Raw genomic sequence first — 16985 nt, 5'->3', positions numbered from 1 at the left:
TGCGTTTAAGACGGGGAAAGCTTCGACAACTGATATTTAAAGTGGAAAAATATATTTCCGTATTTACACCATACGAATAATACATGGTTGGATTTCTTGTATGCTTTTATTTGTTGAAATATACGAATATCTCTACATGAAGTTTATGTCCCTACGATGGTCTTGATTGCAACCATTCGGCGTAAATTGAAGACGCCATTGCGATCGTTCCACCTCGTGAACACCTCCATTACAACTTATCATCATATCAAACCACAGTATGTCACTGCCATAGCGTATGTACCAACATTCCGACAAGTGCTGATGGCTACTGTAAAACCGAAGAACATTCAAGCCTTCTCATTGCATAAGAATGTCTATGTTTCTGCAATGAGAGAAATGCACGTCCTGTCAATTGAAGTGGACGATGTCCAACAGCTGGTGTTCCTAGCTACGATATATCCATATGTTTGCGTCACTCGTATGACACTTCATGGGAGATATTTCAAGAACGTCACCTTTCGGATTAGAACATACGTTCTTTGTCGTGACACATGGCGAGAAATTGTGTATGTCAGTGCCCCTAAACATATGTGTATGTCGCTGGCCGTAGATCTATCTACTCCTTTATATATGATGGGGCAGGGAAAGCAGCTAATAACGAAATCCGATCAAGTGCGTGGTATGGCTCTAGGTGATAATGGGGGCGTCATGTATTTAAATGACGTACGCAAACTCATAAAATTGGAGTTTACAAAAGATAAGAAAGGAAAGGAAACTGTAATGAGATACAGTGAGACCCAGATACCCGGACCCCAAATATCCGGAAACCTCGCCTTCCGGTCAATTTTCATGAAAAAAACAATCTCTTACGTTATAAAAGTGACTGTCTATAACGAATATGCGGAAGGTACATTTTACAAACCAACCTGTTAAATCAACACAAAATTGACTCACTTATCCGCTGTATAGCATTAGGAACATTCTCTATAGTAATGGTTATTTGTGTTTGAGTGCTATGAACTTCAATTTGATCTATACAATGTATGAGGCAAATTATCGTCTCACAATTGTGGTGGAGGTTCCGAATTGATAGCTCTGATACCACAACATGCTTGACTTATGATTTTGTCTTATGACACTTCACTGTTGGGTTTGTATCTATAGAGCAATACTATCCATTGAGTATCAACTATTGAAATAATTTCCTTCTATTAAACAAAACATCCCTCAGACATGTATCTACTGGAACACGATCTGCAGCCTGAATGAAAATACCTGCTCAAGAGGTGAAGTATTTGATTGACGTTACTTCCGGTTCGGGAAGTAGATGTCAAGTGCAAGGCAATTTTAAAACTGATAATGCCCCAGGTAGCGTTACAGAAAAGTCACATACTTCAGGTTGTGATACACTGACCATCATTTGTCGTCCGTCATGCCAACACAGAACTTATTACAGTTATAAGGAGGGTGAGATACTTTAGAAAATATGATGTGACTTTGAATTGAGTCAAGTAGGATTTTACGTCACATCGGCATTATTCCAGCCATATAGTGACGAGATCAAGCCTGAAGTCATACACGTCGGCATTATTCCAGCCATATAGTGACGAGATCAAGCCTGAAGTCATACACGTCGGCATTATTCCAGCCATATAGGACGAGATCAAGCCTGAAGTCAGACACATCGGCATTATTCCAGCCATATAGTGACGAGATCAAGCCTGAAGTCATACACATCGGCATTATTCCAGCCATATAATGACTAGATCAAGCCTGAAGTCATACACATCGGCATTATTCCAGCCATATAGTGACGAGATCAAGCCTGAAGTCATACACGTCGGCATTATTCCAGCCATATAGTGACGAGATCAAGCCTGAAGTCATACACATCGGCATTATTCCAGCCATATAGTGACGAGATCAAGCCTGAAGTCATACACATTCAAATGTCAAAAAAGAGTTGTTGTTCTTTTGTGTTTTTAACTTTGTCTTTAATCACAGGTTGCTGTACCAAATTCCACTCCACTACAATTAACACGTCTTGAACAATAACGAACATAATATTTTGACTGTGATTATGAGATGTCATTGATCTGTGAAAAATATTCAAATATTATCTTGAACATAATGTATACAATGTTGAGAGAATAAAGTGTATGACTATATGCACATGGATTATTATCTGTTAATTACAGCATAACGACATAATTCAGATTCTATTGCATGTGGTAGTTATACTGATGTATAGCAAAGTTGCATGGCCGTAAGTGAGTGAGTGAGTTAAAGTTTGGGAGGATTTCAGGCATAAAGTGACTAGAAATGTTGTATATATATAATAACTACATGGTGTTATTAAAAAATCTAATCTCCAAAAGACTGAAACATAACTAGACTATCACAGATGTTGTCAAAAACTAGTATCTAACCGTAAATATTTATCATCACATTAACCATGCTATACATCGCCAGCAACTAAAGAGCGATGACCTCAATAGGGACCATGGGTACCTACAGTACTTTTGCTACTTGCATGGACACAGCTGGGTTGACATAATCCCTTATCAACTGGCAATTCTCAGCAAATTGGGGGCAAACTTGAACAAAAACAATCCAAAAAACTGTCCCTGACAGGCACTTTAATTAAACAACTAGATCCGAATACGCTAAACAGCAAAAAATAATAAATAAATGACACTGAAACGTCTGTTAACGAAAGTTTTGTATTTTTTCTAGTTAACAATTTTTGTCGATAGAGCCATTTGGTAGAGTCCACTCCACATTGCATCCACCGCAGTAGTTTGAGCTGTAACAGAATAAGACGGGATGAAACATGGAGAATGAATTTGTTTGGGCTCTGCATTAGCATCCAGCTCCTGGTTCAAAAGGCTTTATGTAATAACATCAGTGATAAGCGTTGCCGTATTTTTATTTAAGTCCATAAAGTTATACAATCTTTGTAATGTAAAATGTACAGCAGTACTATTGTACATAGTGGTCCCTAGCATGGTGATCTACCTTCAGTTGCTGGTGGTCACTAGCCCGTTTTATATATTGTATTGTCTGTCCTATTTGTATAATTTTATAAGTTACTTGCTGGTTTTACTTCTCTCTCTGTGATAATCTAGTTATTTTACTGTCCTTCGTCGACAGGTTTTGTATATTGTAATTGCGTTTATTGTTAATTTATAACTTTTTAAGTCACAATATGGCTAATATATTGCCGATGTGACTATACATTTTAACTCACTTACTCACTATTGTACATAGAATGCCGTCTTACAAGCACTTAGCTTCAGGGTTGCTGCACGTGCTCACTTCGCATGGGTCGACGAAACAGTAGACCATGGAGCTGCCGTCTGGGCACACTCGGACATTCCTACCCGACACTGGAGACAAACAAAGTGGAAGCAACTTGTACATCTTCATCATTTTAGGAAGACTCTGAACCAAGGTCTGATCCATTTACCGCCTATTTCTAGATCTTGTAATTAGCAGCACGTGTGAAGGTGGGGCCATTTCTCTATTTAACATGGAACGACATTAACCCTTAAATAGCTACACATCACAACATCTTCAGCAACACATGATTATGGTATGGTGTAACTGTAGACAGCCATAATCTGAGCATAGTGTAAGTAGATGCTCTGGTTTAGTAATTCACAGGCCATATGAATTGGAATATTTCTTGTGGCAATATGTAAGTAAGGCAGATGCTGTCTTAAGCTGCATCAAATAACGCGATGGAACTTGACAAAAAATGAAAGGATTGTGTTGTATCGGGACACACATTACCATACACAAAACATTAATATTAAAATTATGAAAAATAATGGATCATTGATTCATCGTACGTCTTGCCACGATGTCACAAATCCACACGTGAACAATTTGTTTTAACATCATATTAGTCGTAGAATCAGTCATGAATCATGTACTAAGAATGAAAAAATTCCCCCTCATAATCTTCCAGGTCAAATACATTTTGAGCTCAAATAATGAATAATAATCATAAGGAAAGGACCACACGCCCATCTTCTCCCACCGTGTGGACCCGGGCATAATCGGTCCTCAGCACCCTACTGCTGGGGGCACTCATGAAGAGCAACCTCGTGGTGAGTGCTGTAACACTGGTAGCTTTTCCCCCGTGTTGACCCCTCATCATCTCAGTTGTTGATCATTGTACTGAGATTTAGCCATCAGTTAAATGACAAGCATGCTACAATTTGAGACCCAGTAAACCTAATTTACCTGGAATGTATTGGGACTAACACGCCCTCTCAGGAGGGCAATAATTTTAAAATATCATAACAGCTTATGAGCATGATTATATTTACATGAAATTATCTTAGTTCACTAGGCAGTATACAACCAAGCTGCCTGTGAGGTCAACAGTATACAACCAAGCTGCCTGTGAGGTCAACAGTATACAACCAAGCTGCCTGTGAGGTCAACAGTATACAACCAAGCTGCCTGTGAGGTCAACAGTATACAACCAAGCTGCCTGTGAGGTCAACAGTATACAACCAAGCTGCCTGTGAGGTCAACAGTATACAACCAAGCTGCCTGCTAGGTCAACAGTATACAACCAAGCTGCCTGTGAGGTCAACAGTATACAACCAAGCTGCCTGTTAGGTCAACAGTATACAACCAAGCTGCCTGTTAGGTCAACAGTATACAACCAAGCTGCCTGTTAGGTCAACAGTATACAACCAAGCTGCCTGTGAGGTCAACAGTATACAACCAAGCTGCCTGTGAGGTCAACAGTATACAACCAAGCTGCTTGTTAGGTCAACAGTATACAACCAAGCTGCCTGTGAGGTCAACAGTATACAACCAAGCTGCCTGCTAGGTCAACAGTATACAACCAAGCTGCCTGTGAGGTCAACAGTATACAACCAAGCTGCCTGTTAGGTCAACAGTATACAACCAAGCTGCCTGTGAGGTCAACAGTATACAACCAAGCTGCCTGTGAGGTCAACAGTATACAACCAAGCTGCCTGTGAGGTCAACAGTATACAACCAAGCTGCCTGTGAGGTCAACAGTATACAACCAAGCTGCCTGTGAGGGTAACAGTAACAATACCATCACATCCTTCCGATATACATGTATTCATATTCTAGACTTTCACCTCTTTTTGAACTAAGGCAACTGCTTTCAGCGAATAGTGGCTGAGGCCACAGATAAACATAAGTGAAGCTTATCTTCACCTGGTCTGGTCTATGAAGGGCCAAGTCTCACGAGTAGGAGTGGTACCGTGTGAGCAAATTTACGCACCTTGAATATTCAGATTCCACAATCGTGAATATTACACCCCGACCCGGAATTAAAAAGCAAGTGTGTTAAATGAACCAGGTACCTGCGATAAACAGTGCCGACAAAAAGGAGCAAGGACGAGAGACTTCATTATTGCTCCTACTTTGTATCAGATCTGATGATAGTGGTCAGCGTACTGTGGTTTAACAGGCAGGATCACTGCAGGTGTGTTCAGAGGTAACGACCAATCAGTTAGGAACACGCTACCACCAACTCAGGGGACATTGCCCCTGTCATGGCTGAACTTGATACATACTGGACAAACATATATGAAAATTTTGAAATTATGAATACTGATCTATTTATTCATTGACACACTGATAAAATATCAATCATTAAAACAAAAATATCCCTAACTTATTTTGTCCAGTATATGTCGGTAGCAGGTACAACCCATGAGGCAAGAGATTCTTTTGAGAACATCTTGTGTCAGATTCTGATTCCAAAAGGTGAAGGTCATCTGATCCACAGCACAGTACACAAATCGAAAACATAAAGTACACTTTCAAGCAAAGGAGTGTGTACAAAACGCTTGCCAGTTAAAACAATAATTGTAAAGTTTATAATTGGAATAATTTTGATGCATCCAACATAGAATAAACAATTGTTGGGTATACATGCATGGCCATATTACATTTTACTGCATAACTCAGGAAATATCTATACGTCGCCAGCAACTGAAGATATATCACCATCCTAGGAACCATGGGGACAGTGCTTTTGCTACCTGGATAGACCCTAGCTGGATTGATGCAATCCGTTCAGCCGTTGGCGATTGTACTCTAATTAGCCAAACCTTAAAAAAACCCATACATTATGCGATTAAACCACGAAAGATGACAAATTCTTTCAACGAAATGGAACTTACATACCCTCTGTAGAGGCAGACGTTTTACGCAAACGTAAAACCCCCTTTGACGTTACAGCCAGTAACAATCAAAGTGTATTCATTCGACCAAGATTTACTCATTAACTACACCACCCGTGAAGATCCGCGTAAGAATTGATCTTCAGCAACACAGGCTTGTTGTAAGAGGCGAGTAACGGTATCGGGTGGTTAGACTCGCTGACTTGGTTGACGCATGTCATCGTAGCCCTATTGCGTAGATCGATTTTCGTGGTGCTATGACTTTTTCTGCTTTTAAATGACAATGTAATGAATATATGTTTTTGAAATATAACTCATTCCGAGTATGTACTTACAATGTGTATTAATGCAAACTTGTTCTCGTCACTATATGGCTGGAATAATGCCGATGATACGCAAAACCCAAGTCAACTCAACTCAACTCAACTCATCTTAACTGTCAGGGTGATTATAGCCTTAAAGAAACGGACATCCCTTAGGCTTAATTACAATATCTTTGCTGTATCTTTGAACATGTTCCTGTCAGTTGTTGAAACTATCACCGAAACACAGTCGCTATCGCTGTAGAACAGTGCCAGCTCAACAAGTAGGCGGCTGATAAGCTATGTGGGACTTTGGTACATCTTTCAGGACAGAGTGCCGCAAACATTTCAAAACCAAATCCATAAGATAAACCATGATAATATTTAGGAATTTGAAGAGGCTGGTTTGTGTACATCGTGGAGACAGTGGAGTTAAATTCATTAAATAATGAAACGTGAAAATGTCAGAAACATGGAGATATAAATGATTCAACAAGGTCGCCATGGTGGAGTGAGTGAGTGAGTTATTAAACTGACTTGAAATGTTTTGGGACTTACGTAGTCGCCATGGTGGACATAAAGTATATTGAATGTGTGCAATCTGTTTTTTATGACTTACGAGTGGGAACTATAAAGCCGATCCCGGTATGTCAATTATTGTTTGTTGTTTAACACCGCATGTAGCAATGTTCCCAGCTGTATAAATCGACTTTGGATGACACAATCCAGTGGTCAACATAACGAGCATCTACCCAACTACTGGGGTACGATGACATGTGTCAACCAAGTCAGCGAGCCTGACCACCCGATCCCATTAGTCATCTCTTACGACAAGCATAGGTGTTAATAAAGATTAATTGCAATCAGGATCACCACGGATGAATGCATGTTGCTATAGTGTATATAAATGATTATGAAAGTGTGCAATCAGCTTGTTATGACTAACATCATGTGTGATACCAACATGACCATATATGGAATTTTCCTTCTATTGACATTTTAGTCCTTGAAACTGTGTGACGGGAAGACTGAGTGAGTTTACCTTTACGCCGCACTCAGCAATATTCCAGCTATATGACGGTGGTCTGTTAATAATCAAGTCTGGACTAGACAATCCAATGATCAATGCATGAGCATCGATCTGCGCAATTAGGAACCGATGACATGTGTCAACCAAGCCAGCGAGTCTGACCACCCGATCCCTTTAGTCTCCTCTTACGACAAGCATGGGTTACTGAAAGCACATTCTAACCGGGTCTGCTGGCCATAAAGAATCATGAAAGTGTGGAATATGTTTGTTATGACTTACATCATGTGTGGTGCCAACATGATCATATATGGAGCTTTCCTTCTGTTGTCATTTTAGTCCTTGAAACTGTGACAGGAAGACATGCAAGTATACCACATTCATAAGTTGTTTTTGTTTAAATAACGTTTTGCACTTACCGTTCAATTTTACATAGTTGTTCCTACATACACTTGCACTTCAAGATTTTTGGGGAACTGATTTCAGTCTGGTGACGTTTGGATAACATTTGTAATTGTTTGGTCATTTTTGCCAAGTACATGCGTCTTTTGCCCGGTAGTGTACAGACAAAGTGTAGTTTGTATGCGACGCACAGAGATAAGCTGCTTCTATACGTCACTGTTTGTTCAGTTCAAGATGGCGGTTTCTCATGTCCTTGCGGTCTTTGTGTTGCTGGGAACCTGTAAGTATTTCCAAACAAAATCAAAACAAAATCTGTTGAAATGTACAGTTACTCGATATAAAAAACAGAAGGAGAGTGAAAAGAAAAACAAGTCTTGAATATCCTCAGAAAATATTTTGGTTGTGATAGAGTGAAAAATGGATGTGAAAATTGGAAGTATTTATGTGTGAGCTAAAAGGATAAGCATGTCCAGCTCGGTAGCACACGCCCTGCCCAAAATGTGCCTCAAAATGTAAGTATTTATGGCCTGACGCCGCACAGCACCGCTCTTGCCTTGACATCTGGAACAGATAGCCCAGTGGTTAAAGCGTTAGAGCGTCACAGAGAAAATCTGGGTTCGATTCCCCAAACGGGTACAATGTGTGAAGTTGAATTGTTGTATCCTTTCCATGATATGTCTGCAATATTCCTAAAAACGGCGTAAAAGTAAACACACTCACTCACTCACTTACATCACTGAAACAAGGGCCAATTGTCTCTCATGTGTATGAAAGAAACTAAGTGTTCATTTCAAATGTTTCCAGAAAGCCATTATAACTGTGAGTTTTAAGTTGACAAGTGATATTTTAATGACACAGCATATAACTACTTACAAAACCTTCATGTACTGGAGACACTTATTGGGGAATTGATGTCTGATGTCAGCTCTTCACAATGTTTTCATTTTTGTATTATATAAATTGTTTTCGTCACGATATGGCCGATGTGACGTTAAATATTAACTCACTCACTCACTGTCTTATGTCAGCTGAATAATGTCTATCACTGTGTTTTTTAATCTAGTGGTCTGCAGCATTCCACATTCTCGAAGAGGGAGTTGTCTTCTCCTTTGTGGGGATTCTGTCAACAGAGGCTGCCCCACTGGTTATGCCTGCAAGTCGAATGGGTGTGGGGCTGAGTGCTTCAGGACAACATACACACAACCTGCAGGTAAGCACTGGTAACACACTTTCATAATATTAGCACCCGTGAAGAATTGGACTTCAGCAACCCATGCTTGTGATAAGAGGCGACTAAGGGCATCGGGTGGTCAGGCTCGCTGACTTAGTTGATGCATTTCATCGTATCCCAGTTGTGAGGATCGATGCTCACGATGTTCATCACTGGATTGTCTTCCTCAAACACGGTTATGTACAGACTGTCGCCATATAGCTGGTATATTGCCGAGTCCGGTATTCTTTCACTGTTTACAGGATGTATGATGTACGTTCGCTGATTACAGATTTTCCGGTATTCGGTCACTGAATATAGATTGTCCGGTATTCGGTCACTGAATATAGATTGTCCGGTATTCGGTCACTGATTACAGATTGTCCGGTATTCGGTCACCGAATACAGATTGCCAGGTATTCGGTCACTGATTACAGATTGTCCGGTATTCGTTCACTGATTACAGATTGTCCGGTATTCGTTCACTGATTACAGATTGTCCGGTATTCGTTCACTGAAGATAAGGTTTCTCCTATTCGTTCACTGTCATTATGTTGTCCGGTATTCGTTAACTGTTTTCAGGGTGTACGGTATTCTTTCACTGTTTTCAGGTGTCCACGTATTCGTTCACTGTTCACATGGTTTCCAGTACTCGTTCACTGTTTATAATAATAATAATAATAATAATAATAATAACTGGCCATTTATATAGCGCCTTTCCACGTTTACAGGGTGTACGGTATTCGTGCACTGTTTTCAGGGTGTACGGTATTCGTTCATTGATTACAGGGTGTCTGCTATTGGTTTACGGTTACAGGGTTTTCCATATTTGTTCACTGTTTACAGGGTGTCCGGTATTCGTTCACTGTTCACACAGTTTTCACTGCTTTATTTTCCTATATTGTTTACAGGGTGTCCAGTATTTGACTGCCAACTTCGCTGTCCACTGGGTTACGTCAGAGACTCTAAGGGCTGTGAATCCTGCAAATGTGACTATTCCGCTTTAGCAATAGGTATGTCAAGAAATATAAAGTATATTTGATACGCGTAAACAGATGCATCAAATTCCATGTATAGTCCGTTTGGGTCAAAATCGGACCGATGAATTGCAATCTAACTCGAAAACTAATAAACATAAAATACTCAATGAAACACTGATCATAATGAAAACCTCAGACCAACTCCGTGAGGTTTTTTGCAGAATTTATGTCCTAAATAAAAAAAGTTGTTTAACAAACTATCATTAAAATATCGACACAGTTCACTATTTGTTACGAGGGAGGAGTGCAGAGAAAGGGACAGCCAGGTGTGCGAGAAAGGATGGAGACGGGACAGCACAGGTTAATGAATCAATAACGTTGTCGGCACTTGCTTCTCTAACACCTGGCTGTCCCTTTCTCTGCACTCCTCCCTCGTAACAAATAGTGAACTGTGTCGATATATATATAATTACCTCTATAACGTACACCAATGTAAAATCCCATGTGTTATAGGAACATATTGGGCAACGCAGTGATTAGAATGTTTGATCGTCACACCTATTTCCTGTGTTCCCGCCGTGATGTAGTTGGAATATGACTAAAATCGGTGTGGATTACATTTTTATTTGAAACACATATATATTTATAACATTATTATTTGCAAACAGAAAATATCTTAAAACCAAATAAGAATAGGACTCAAACACAGATTCTCTCGAGGTGTACACAAGGAATGCCATGAAATATTAGATATGCTTTGATATAAGTTACTAAGGGAATCCATAATCTCTGTTTACAGCACCTGGAAAGTGAACCGCTTTCAAAGCAGGAACTCTCATATTATCCACGTTAATCCTGTACTATTGGACCCATAAATAGTTTTGCATTATTGCGCTTTAGACGTTGTTTTTCATGATTTTAGAAAATACGTTCTGCCGACATCGTGCAGTGCAGTGACACAGACATTGAGAGGGTTTAATTATACACCGCACTCAGCAAAATTACAGCTATATGGCGCTGGTGTGTAAATACTCGAGTGTGGATCAGACAATCCAGTCATCAACAGCATGAGCATCGATCTGCGCAATGGGGAACCGATGACAGGTGTCAACCAAGACAGCGAGCCTGATCACCCGATCCCGTTAGTCGCCTCTTACAAGTATTGATTGCTGGAGATCAATTCTAACCCGGACTTCACGGGTACATGGTAGTTAAATATACTATGCGATATGGTAGAACTAACAGATTATTTTATAAACACAAACGGTCTTATTCCATATTAAAGCAACCGCAACTAATATTTTGGATTTTATTAAACAAGAGTTGAGACACCTCGGTAGCAATTAATAACTTCCAGCAACCCGTCACACCTACTTTGACTTAATCATATAATTGTGACGTGGTTGATGTCAAAGATAGTTTTACATATTTAGGTATGGTATTCAATAAGTTTACAAAAGCAAGTTTACAAGTTTTCTCATCAAGGTAGAAAGGTTTTATTTGATCTAAATAATAACGCACGATCGTTGTATCTTAATCCTCAAACGATGTTTCCTGTTTTCGATTGCTATATTGGAAGTGTGCTATGCGTTTGAAGTATGGGGCTCCCGTAAGACTGAACGTATCGATCGCCGCCATAGAGCTGGAAAATTGCTGAGTCATGATTTAAAGAAATTGTACATTAAGCCTGGAAAAATCCATCAGTTTTCAAACTTGTCCAGCTCTTAAGTGTCCGAAATGTTCAACAGCTCTGTTATTTTGGTAAATATATATTCAAGGTTAAGACTAAATTTATTGTAAAATCTATATTTTCTTCATATGCTTATATTGTACCAAACCAGCCACCCTGTCTGTACTAAAATGTAAATTCGTGCTCACCACCGATTAGCTCTACAGCTAAAGGTAAATGAAAAATTAGTTGTTAATTAAAACACGATGAGGTAATTTCACGACGATGTCGTGTTGGCCACAATAGGTATACGCATGGCTATTTGCTGAAAACATACCCCCTAAGTGAAGAAGATCTTTATTCAGTATTATGGCCACATGACCACGAGTACAATTCAATAAACAAGATATAGCACATGGACAGGTGAAAAATTTACAATTTATACAGGTAAATATAGTTTAAGATAATTTGCAATATTTTTTAGAAGTTTTACATTCTGTGTTCCCAGCAACTGATTAAACTTAGATGTGGTTGGATATATAGTATAAAAATGTAAGTGTATCGCTTGCGATGAAGTGTTCACCATCAAGCAGAGTGGTCTGTATATGTTGTAACTATGTAACTTGTATGGTGAATTTCCTGTTTTGTAAGTTTAGCGTTAAGGCTTTATCGAGTTGTAAATAATACTGCAATGAAAACATATGTGTATGTATTTAAAAAAACAACCTTTAAACTTTGTACTTAAAATGTACTAGTGTATATATGCAGACTTAGTCTCGTTGCTATATTGTTGAAATAATGACGATGAGACTAAAGTTTTAACTCTCAGGCAAGTTCGAAGTTGTAGTCGTCTTTTATCTACTTCCACGTAAATCATGTTGCATGTTTTGAAATTGGTAATTTTGGATTGCTTTTATTCTTAATTTCACATACCAGGGCTGATATGTAAAGATTTATTTGTTCAACTTCACACCAAACGACACCATAGATGTAAAATTGATGTACAACACTAGATAAGAGCATTTATATTTCATTACTATTTATTTATTTGTATCTTTATGTTCTGTGAGAAGGAAAATGACAGTTTCTTTACGTGATTATCCAGTTGTTTTACTGTTTTGCCCCTCATAGAAGGTACCGAAATATACATCTTTAATATCATCGCATACAAATTAAAGGCATGAAATGCGATGCAAATGTTGAAGGCAGGCATTCAATATGCCATTTAGAAATCGACCAATGAACATCACTATATGACTGCTTCATGAAATAAGTCGAAACTTGCAGAGTTGGACACGTGTATGCACTGGGCTGCTTTGCCTTGAAGATTGTGGAAAGACTGTACGTTCAGAACTGTAGTTGCCTATTGATGTTAAACATTTTTGTTTTTCTGTATTTAGAGGAAGGATACAAAGTGGCATTTTGATATTTCCCAGACAGAGTCAAGTAACGTTCACTTAAATTTAAATTCTCCCCGCGGGTCTGACCGATTCTGAGGACGATGGTGCAGTGCGCGACTGTCTGCTTCCTGCTTCTGTTTCTAAAGTGCACTCATGGGGTTATGAAGGAGTATTTCTTTTGTCGGAAAGATATGTCTGAAAGGCAGCTGTCACTGGAAGAACGAACGAACTTAATAGCTACCGCGGTAGAGTATATACAATCTGCGGATGATAAGAAAATGACCAAAAAACCTCGATCTTTGCACGCAAATGGACAGATTTGGGAGCTGATGTGGTCTGAAGATTTGGTTGGAATTGACATCAAAGAGAGGGTAAGTGTAACACTCTGGTCAGAGCCAAATGTCCCTCAGTTAAGTTAAAACCGAAGCAGTCTAACAGCATACTTGTTGATCCTATATTGGCTTAATTTAGTTTTATGTTGAACAAGAGAGAATATGTATATAACGTATTTCTTGTACATATGAACCCTGACTTGCGTTTTAAGCATTGTCCTTGCGTGGTGGAGGTCAGCGCTCTATAAATACTCTTCTTATTACCAATTGATTACAAACACGTTTACCCATGCTAGGCGTAATTGGCGACATGCGGCTCGTGACTTGGCTGACACATGTCATCGTATCCAATTGCATAGATTGATGCACATGATGTTGATCACTAGATTGTCTGGTTCAGACTCGATTATTTACAGACCGCCACCTTATAGCTGGACTATTTTTGAGTGCGGTTTTTACTAACAAACAAAACAAAAATAAAAATAGAATAAAATAGCATGTGTCTCACTACTTGCGATTGTGACGTTTTAGATGCCCATGAAGAAACGTTCCCTTCATGTCCTGGTGTATTCTGTGGATGACGAAAGACTGGAATGGTACACCTACCCCAATATGACGAGGATGTCAGCTGTCCAGAAGAAGAAGACACACAGCACATCTGATATCCGCTTCAATCCTTACACCAGTGATGTGTATTTCCTGAATCGCTTTGATGGGACGTGTTATATTAGGCCTATTCGCAAGTTCAGTGCAGCGTCCAGTCACAGGCCCATGTGCGCAGCCAGTCTGGTGCCAGAAGGTGAATGTCTATTTTCATTTTGAGGGTGTATTAATATATTTATTTGGATAAAGATGAGATTCTGTACATGCACTGCTAAATGAATAACTCCAGAGAGAGAGAGAGAGGGGGGAAGGGGGAGAGGGAGGGACAGAGAGGGAGAGAGTGTACTAGTATTTCAGCCATACCGTGACTATGGATATTTCGCATACACAGTAATTACATGCTGTTTTGAAGGATTTTGTCATCCAGGGACTGTGAAATAACTGGACTTTCGACCTTTGTTTTAAAACTAGTATGTAACATATTCCATCATATGCAACGGTACAATTGGTCTAGAAGACAGACCCCCAAAATGGTGAAAATGTGGTGCAGTCTGGCCACCAAATGGGATGTGATTTTTCATAATCAAGAATAATTAAGCTTTGATTTAAAGCCGGTTGTCATCAGCTACCGTGTGTGATTACCGTGCGGGGGCCCTTTTAAGGTGCAACATGTCATGTCAGTTATGGCAATATTTTAACCGATAACTGGATGGTTTAATTTAATAACTCTTAAAACTTGAGCCCTTGAGGAGTCCCTAGTCCCGTAGCCCCATTGTGTATACTATTTCTGAGGTGCATGCATATTTGAAGAAAACCGGTCGAATAGTTTCTGAAATATTGTCTTTTAAGTGAGTATGGGGTCGGTCGGTCGAACTTTTTGTCATAATTAAGTCTTAATTAATCTAATGAAGTCATCGAGAGTGTTCCCAATGCCGTTTTGCTATAGCGTAACCATCGGCAGAGGTGTATGCAAAAAATCGGTCAAATAGTTTAGGAAATAATCACTTTTTAGTGAGCATGGGGTCGGTCTGGAGAAAGGCTAACAATCCAACGTATTGTCGTACTTGTTATATATTATCGAGGCGAGAGGTGTTTTTTAGCTGAATGAAACGCAGGTCTTGGAAGTCATCACCTTGCTACCGTCTCGGGGGTTGCTTTGAGCGAGCGCCGTGGACGAGTATAAGTGTGTGTGTCTATCGGCTCGGCTATGATGATGATGCGCGGCCGGCTGACTAGCGAGGCTACAGATGTCTGAAAGTGAATGAAACACATCTCTCGGCAGTTTCCTCCCCGGGTCGCCGTCTTGGTATCACCGAGTGAGTGCTGCGGGCAAGTCGCAGTGTGTGGTTCGGCTTGGCTTGTACAGCCGACTGGCTGGCAACGTTATGTTGATTTCCACTAAATCATACCGCATCTCTCGGCAGAAAAAAAAGGATGACAGACAGTATGCTGCCTTGAGGGACGCCCCAATCTCGGCGGAAATAATCAGACAATTAAGAACAATAAACACGAATTGATATGACGACAATGTTGCTTGCGTTATGATGACATGACTGTGTATATTTAGTGGTAAGATACCATAACGCCTTTCTGATCAGTGTGGCATATATTTTGCAATGTATTAATGATTAAAATATATCAAGAAAACCAAAGTCGTAATATTTCACATTGTAAACAGAAAAAATGGCACACCATAATGTCACTTGCATACCTTCCATTAGGATGTCATTTTATTATCAATCAGCTTTAAGGGTTTCACGGCATGTCAGTGCAATACTGACACTTATCAAGACATATCTCCTTCTGACATTAGCTGAATTGTTGTTTCTGCCAGAATGTCAATAAACACAAATGTGTGTGATAATTAAACAGTATCTTCGACATATTTAGTATTGTTGATACTTTGTAAAGCATGAAGTTGAAATTATCTTATATTTTGCTGATCTAAATACAAAATGCCAACCTTTCTTTCCTTGTAATGGTTTTTCATGAATACAAGGTCAACCAAAGGTATATATGATCTTCAAATGATATAGCTGAATTATGAAAACATAATTTGGAAACAATTACGTTTAGTTTGTAAAGTTCAACTCATATTTTCTCATCAAATGTTCTTCCTATTAAAATTGACCTTTGACCTTACCAAAAACGTTTGCCATGAGCATATATGTAATATTATTGTCCACAAGTTTAAATCATGATCTGAGCATTACAAAACTACTATTTTGATGAAAATCGGTAAATCCAAACCAGAGTTATTAAATTAAACCATCCAGTTATCGGTTAAAATATTGCCATAACTGACATGACATGTTGCACCTTATAAGGGCCCCTGCACGGTAGTAACGCACGGTAGCTGATGACAACCGGCTTTAAACCAAAGCTAAATCATTCCTGATTGTGAAAACTCTCACCCCGTTTGGTCGCCACAAACGGCACCACATTTTCACCATTTTGGGGGTCTGGCTTCTAGACCAAATATAAAAACAGGCTACAGATCGCAGGTAGCTGAAGGAATACTACCATGCTAGGGACCATGGGGACTTACAGTACCTTACTACCTGCAGGGACCCCCAGCAAGACCTACATCTCCCCACAGTAAATTTAGACAAACTTAAAACAAGTTCTACGAATAAAACCCTAGCAGCACTGGTAAATACATAATTTGACTAAATCTAAATCTGAATATGTGAATATAACTTTTAACTGAACAGTTTGTAAAGGAAACAGTGTCATGGTATTTTCTGTTCCAGCGGAGGCGATACAGATCCGCTTTGTCAGAAAAGCTACAATAATAATGTCTACGGACAGCATCTACAAGTTCTCTAGCAATTCCAGGAGAGAAAGGATTGCAAGCGTCGAAAATCCAAGGCTTCTTTATGCTGACACCAAG

The 16985-nt window shown here is 39.4% G+C and overlaps 1 protein-coding gene and 1 long non-coding RNA gene across 2 annotated transcripts; one reads left to right on the top strand and one right to left on the bottom strand.

The window, feature by feature from the left end:
• Window positions 1–2715: 2715 nt before the first annotated feature.
• LOC124292379 lies at window positions 2716–5432 on the bottom strand. Its single transcript, XR_006902441.1, has 3 exons — window positions 5343–5432; window positions 3266–3371; window positions 2716–2788 (listed from the first exon to the last, which is right to left on the bottom strand). It is a non-coding gene; the product is annotated as an uncharacterized LOC124292379 (long non-coding RNA).
• A 2630-nt stretch (window positions 5433–8062) lies between these two features.
• On the top strand, window positions 8063–10977 carry LOC124292407. Its single transcript, XM_046729490.1, has 4 exons — window positions 8063–8178; window positions 8962–9108; window positions 10020–10121; window positions 10888–10977. Exons 1-4 carry the CDS (start codon window positions 8079–8081, stop codon window positions 10899–10901), a joined length of 363 nt encoding a protein of 120 aa, XP_046585446.1. The 5' UTR covers window positions 8063–8078; the 3' UTR covers window positions 10902–10977.
• Window positions 10978–16985: the final 6008 nt, after the last annotated feature.

This window comes from Haliotis rubra, unplaced genomic scaffold (assembly GCF_003918875.1).
Source record: "Haliotis rubra isolate DU_JTF1 unplaced genomic scaffold, ASM391887v1 Scf516, whole genome shotgun sequence".
Lineage (NCBI taxonomy): Eukaryota > Metazoa > Mollusca > Gastropoda > Lepetellida > Haliotidae > Haliotis > Haliotis rubra.
This window is presented reverse-complemented; position numbering and strand designations above follow the sequence as displayed.

Coding starts and splice junctions, on each gene's coding strand:
- LOC124292407 (XM_046729490.1), top strand. CDS start 8,079: ATGCGACGCACAGAGATAAGCTGCTTCTATACGTCACTGTTTGTTCAG. Junction 8,179..8,961: donor CTTTGTGTTGCTGGGAACCT/GTAAGTATTTCC, acceptor TTTTTAATCTAG/TGGTCTGCAGCATTCCACAT. Junction 9,109..10,019: donor AACATACACACAACCTGCAG/GTAAGCACTGGT, acceptor TATTGTTTACAG/GGTGTCCAGTATTTGACTGC.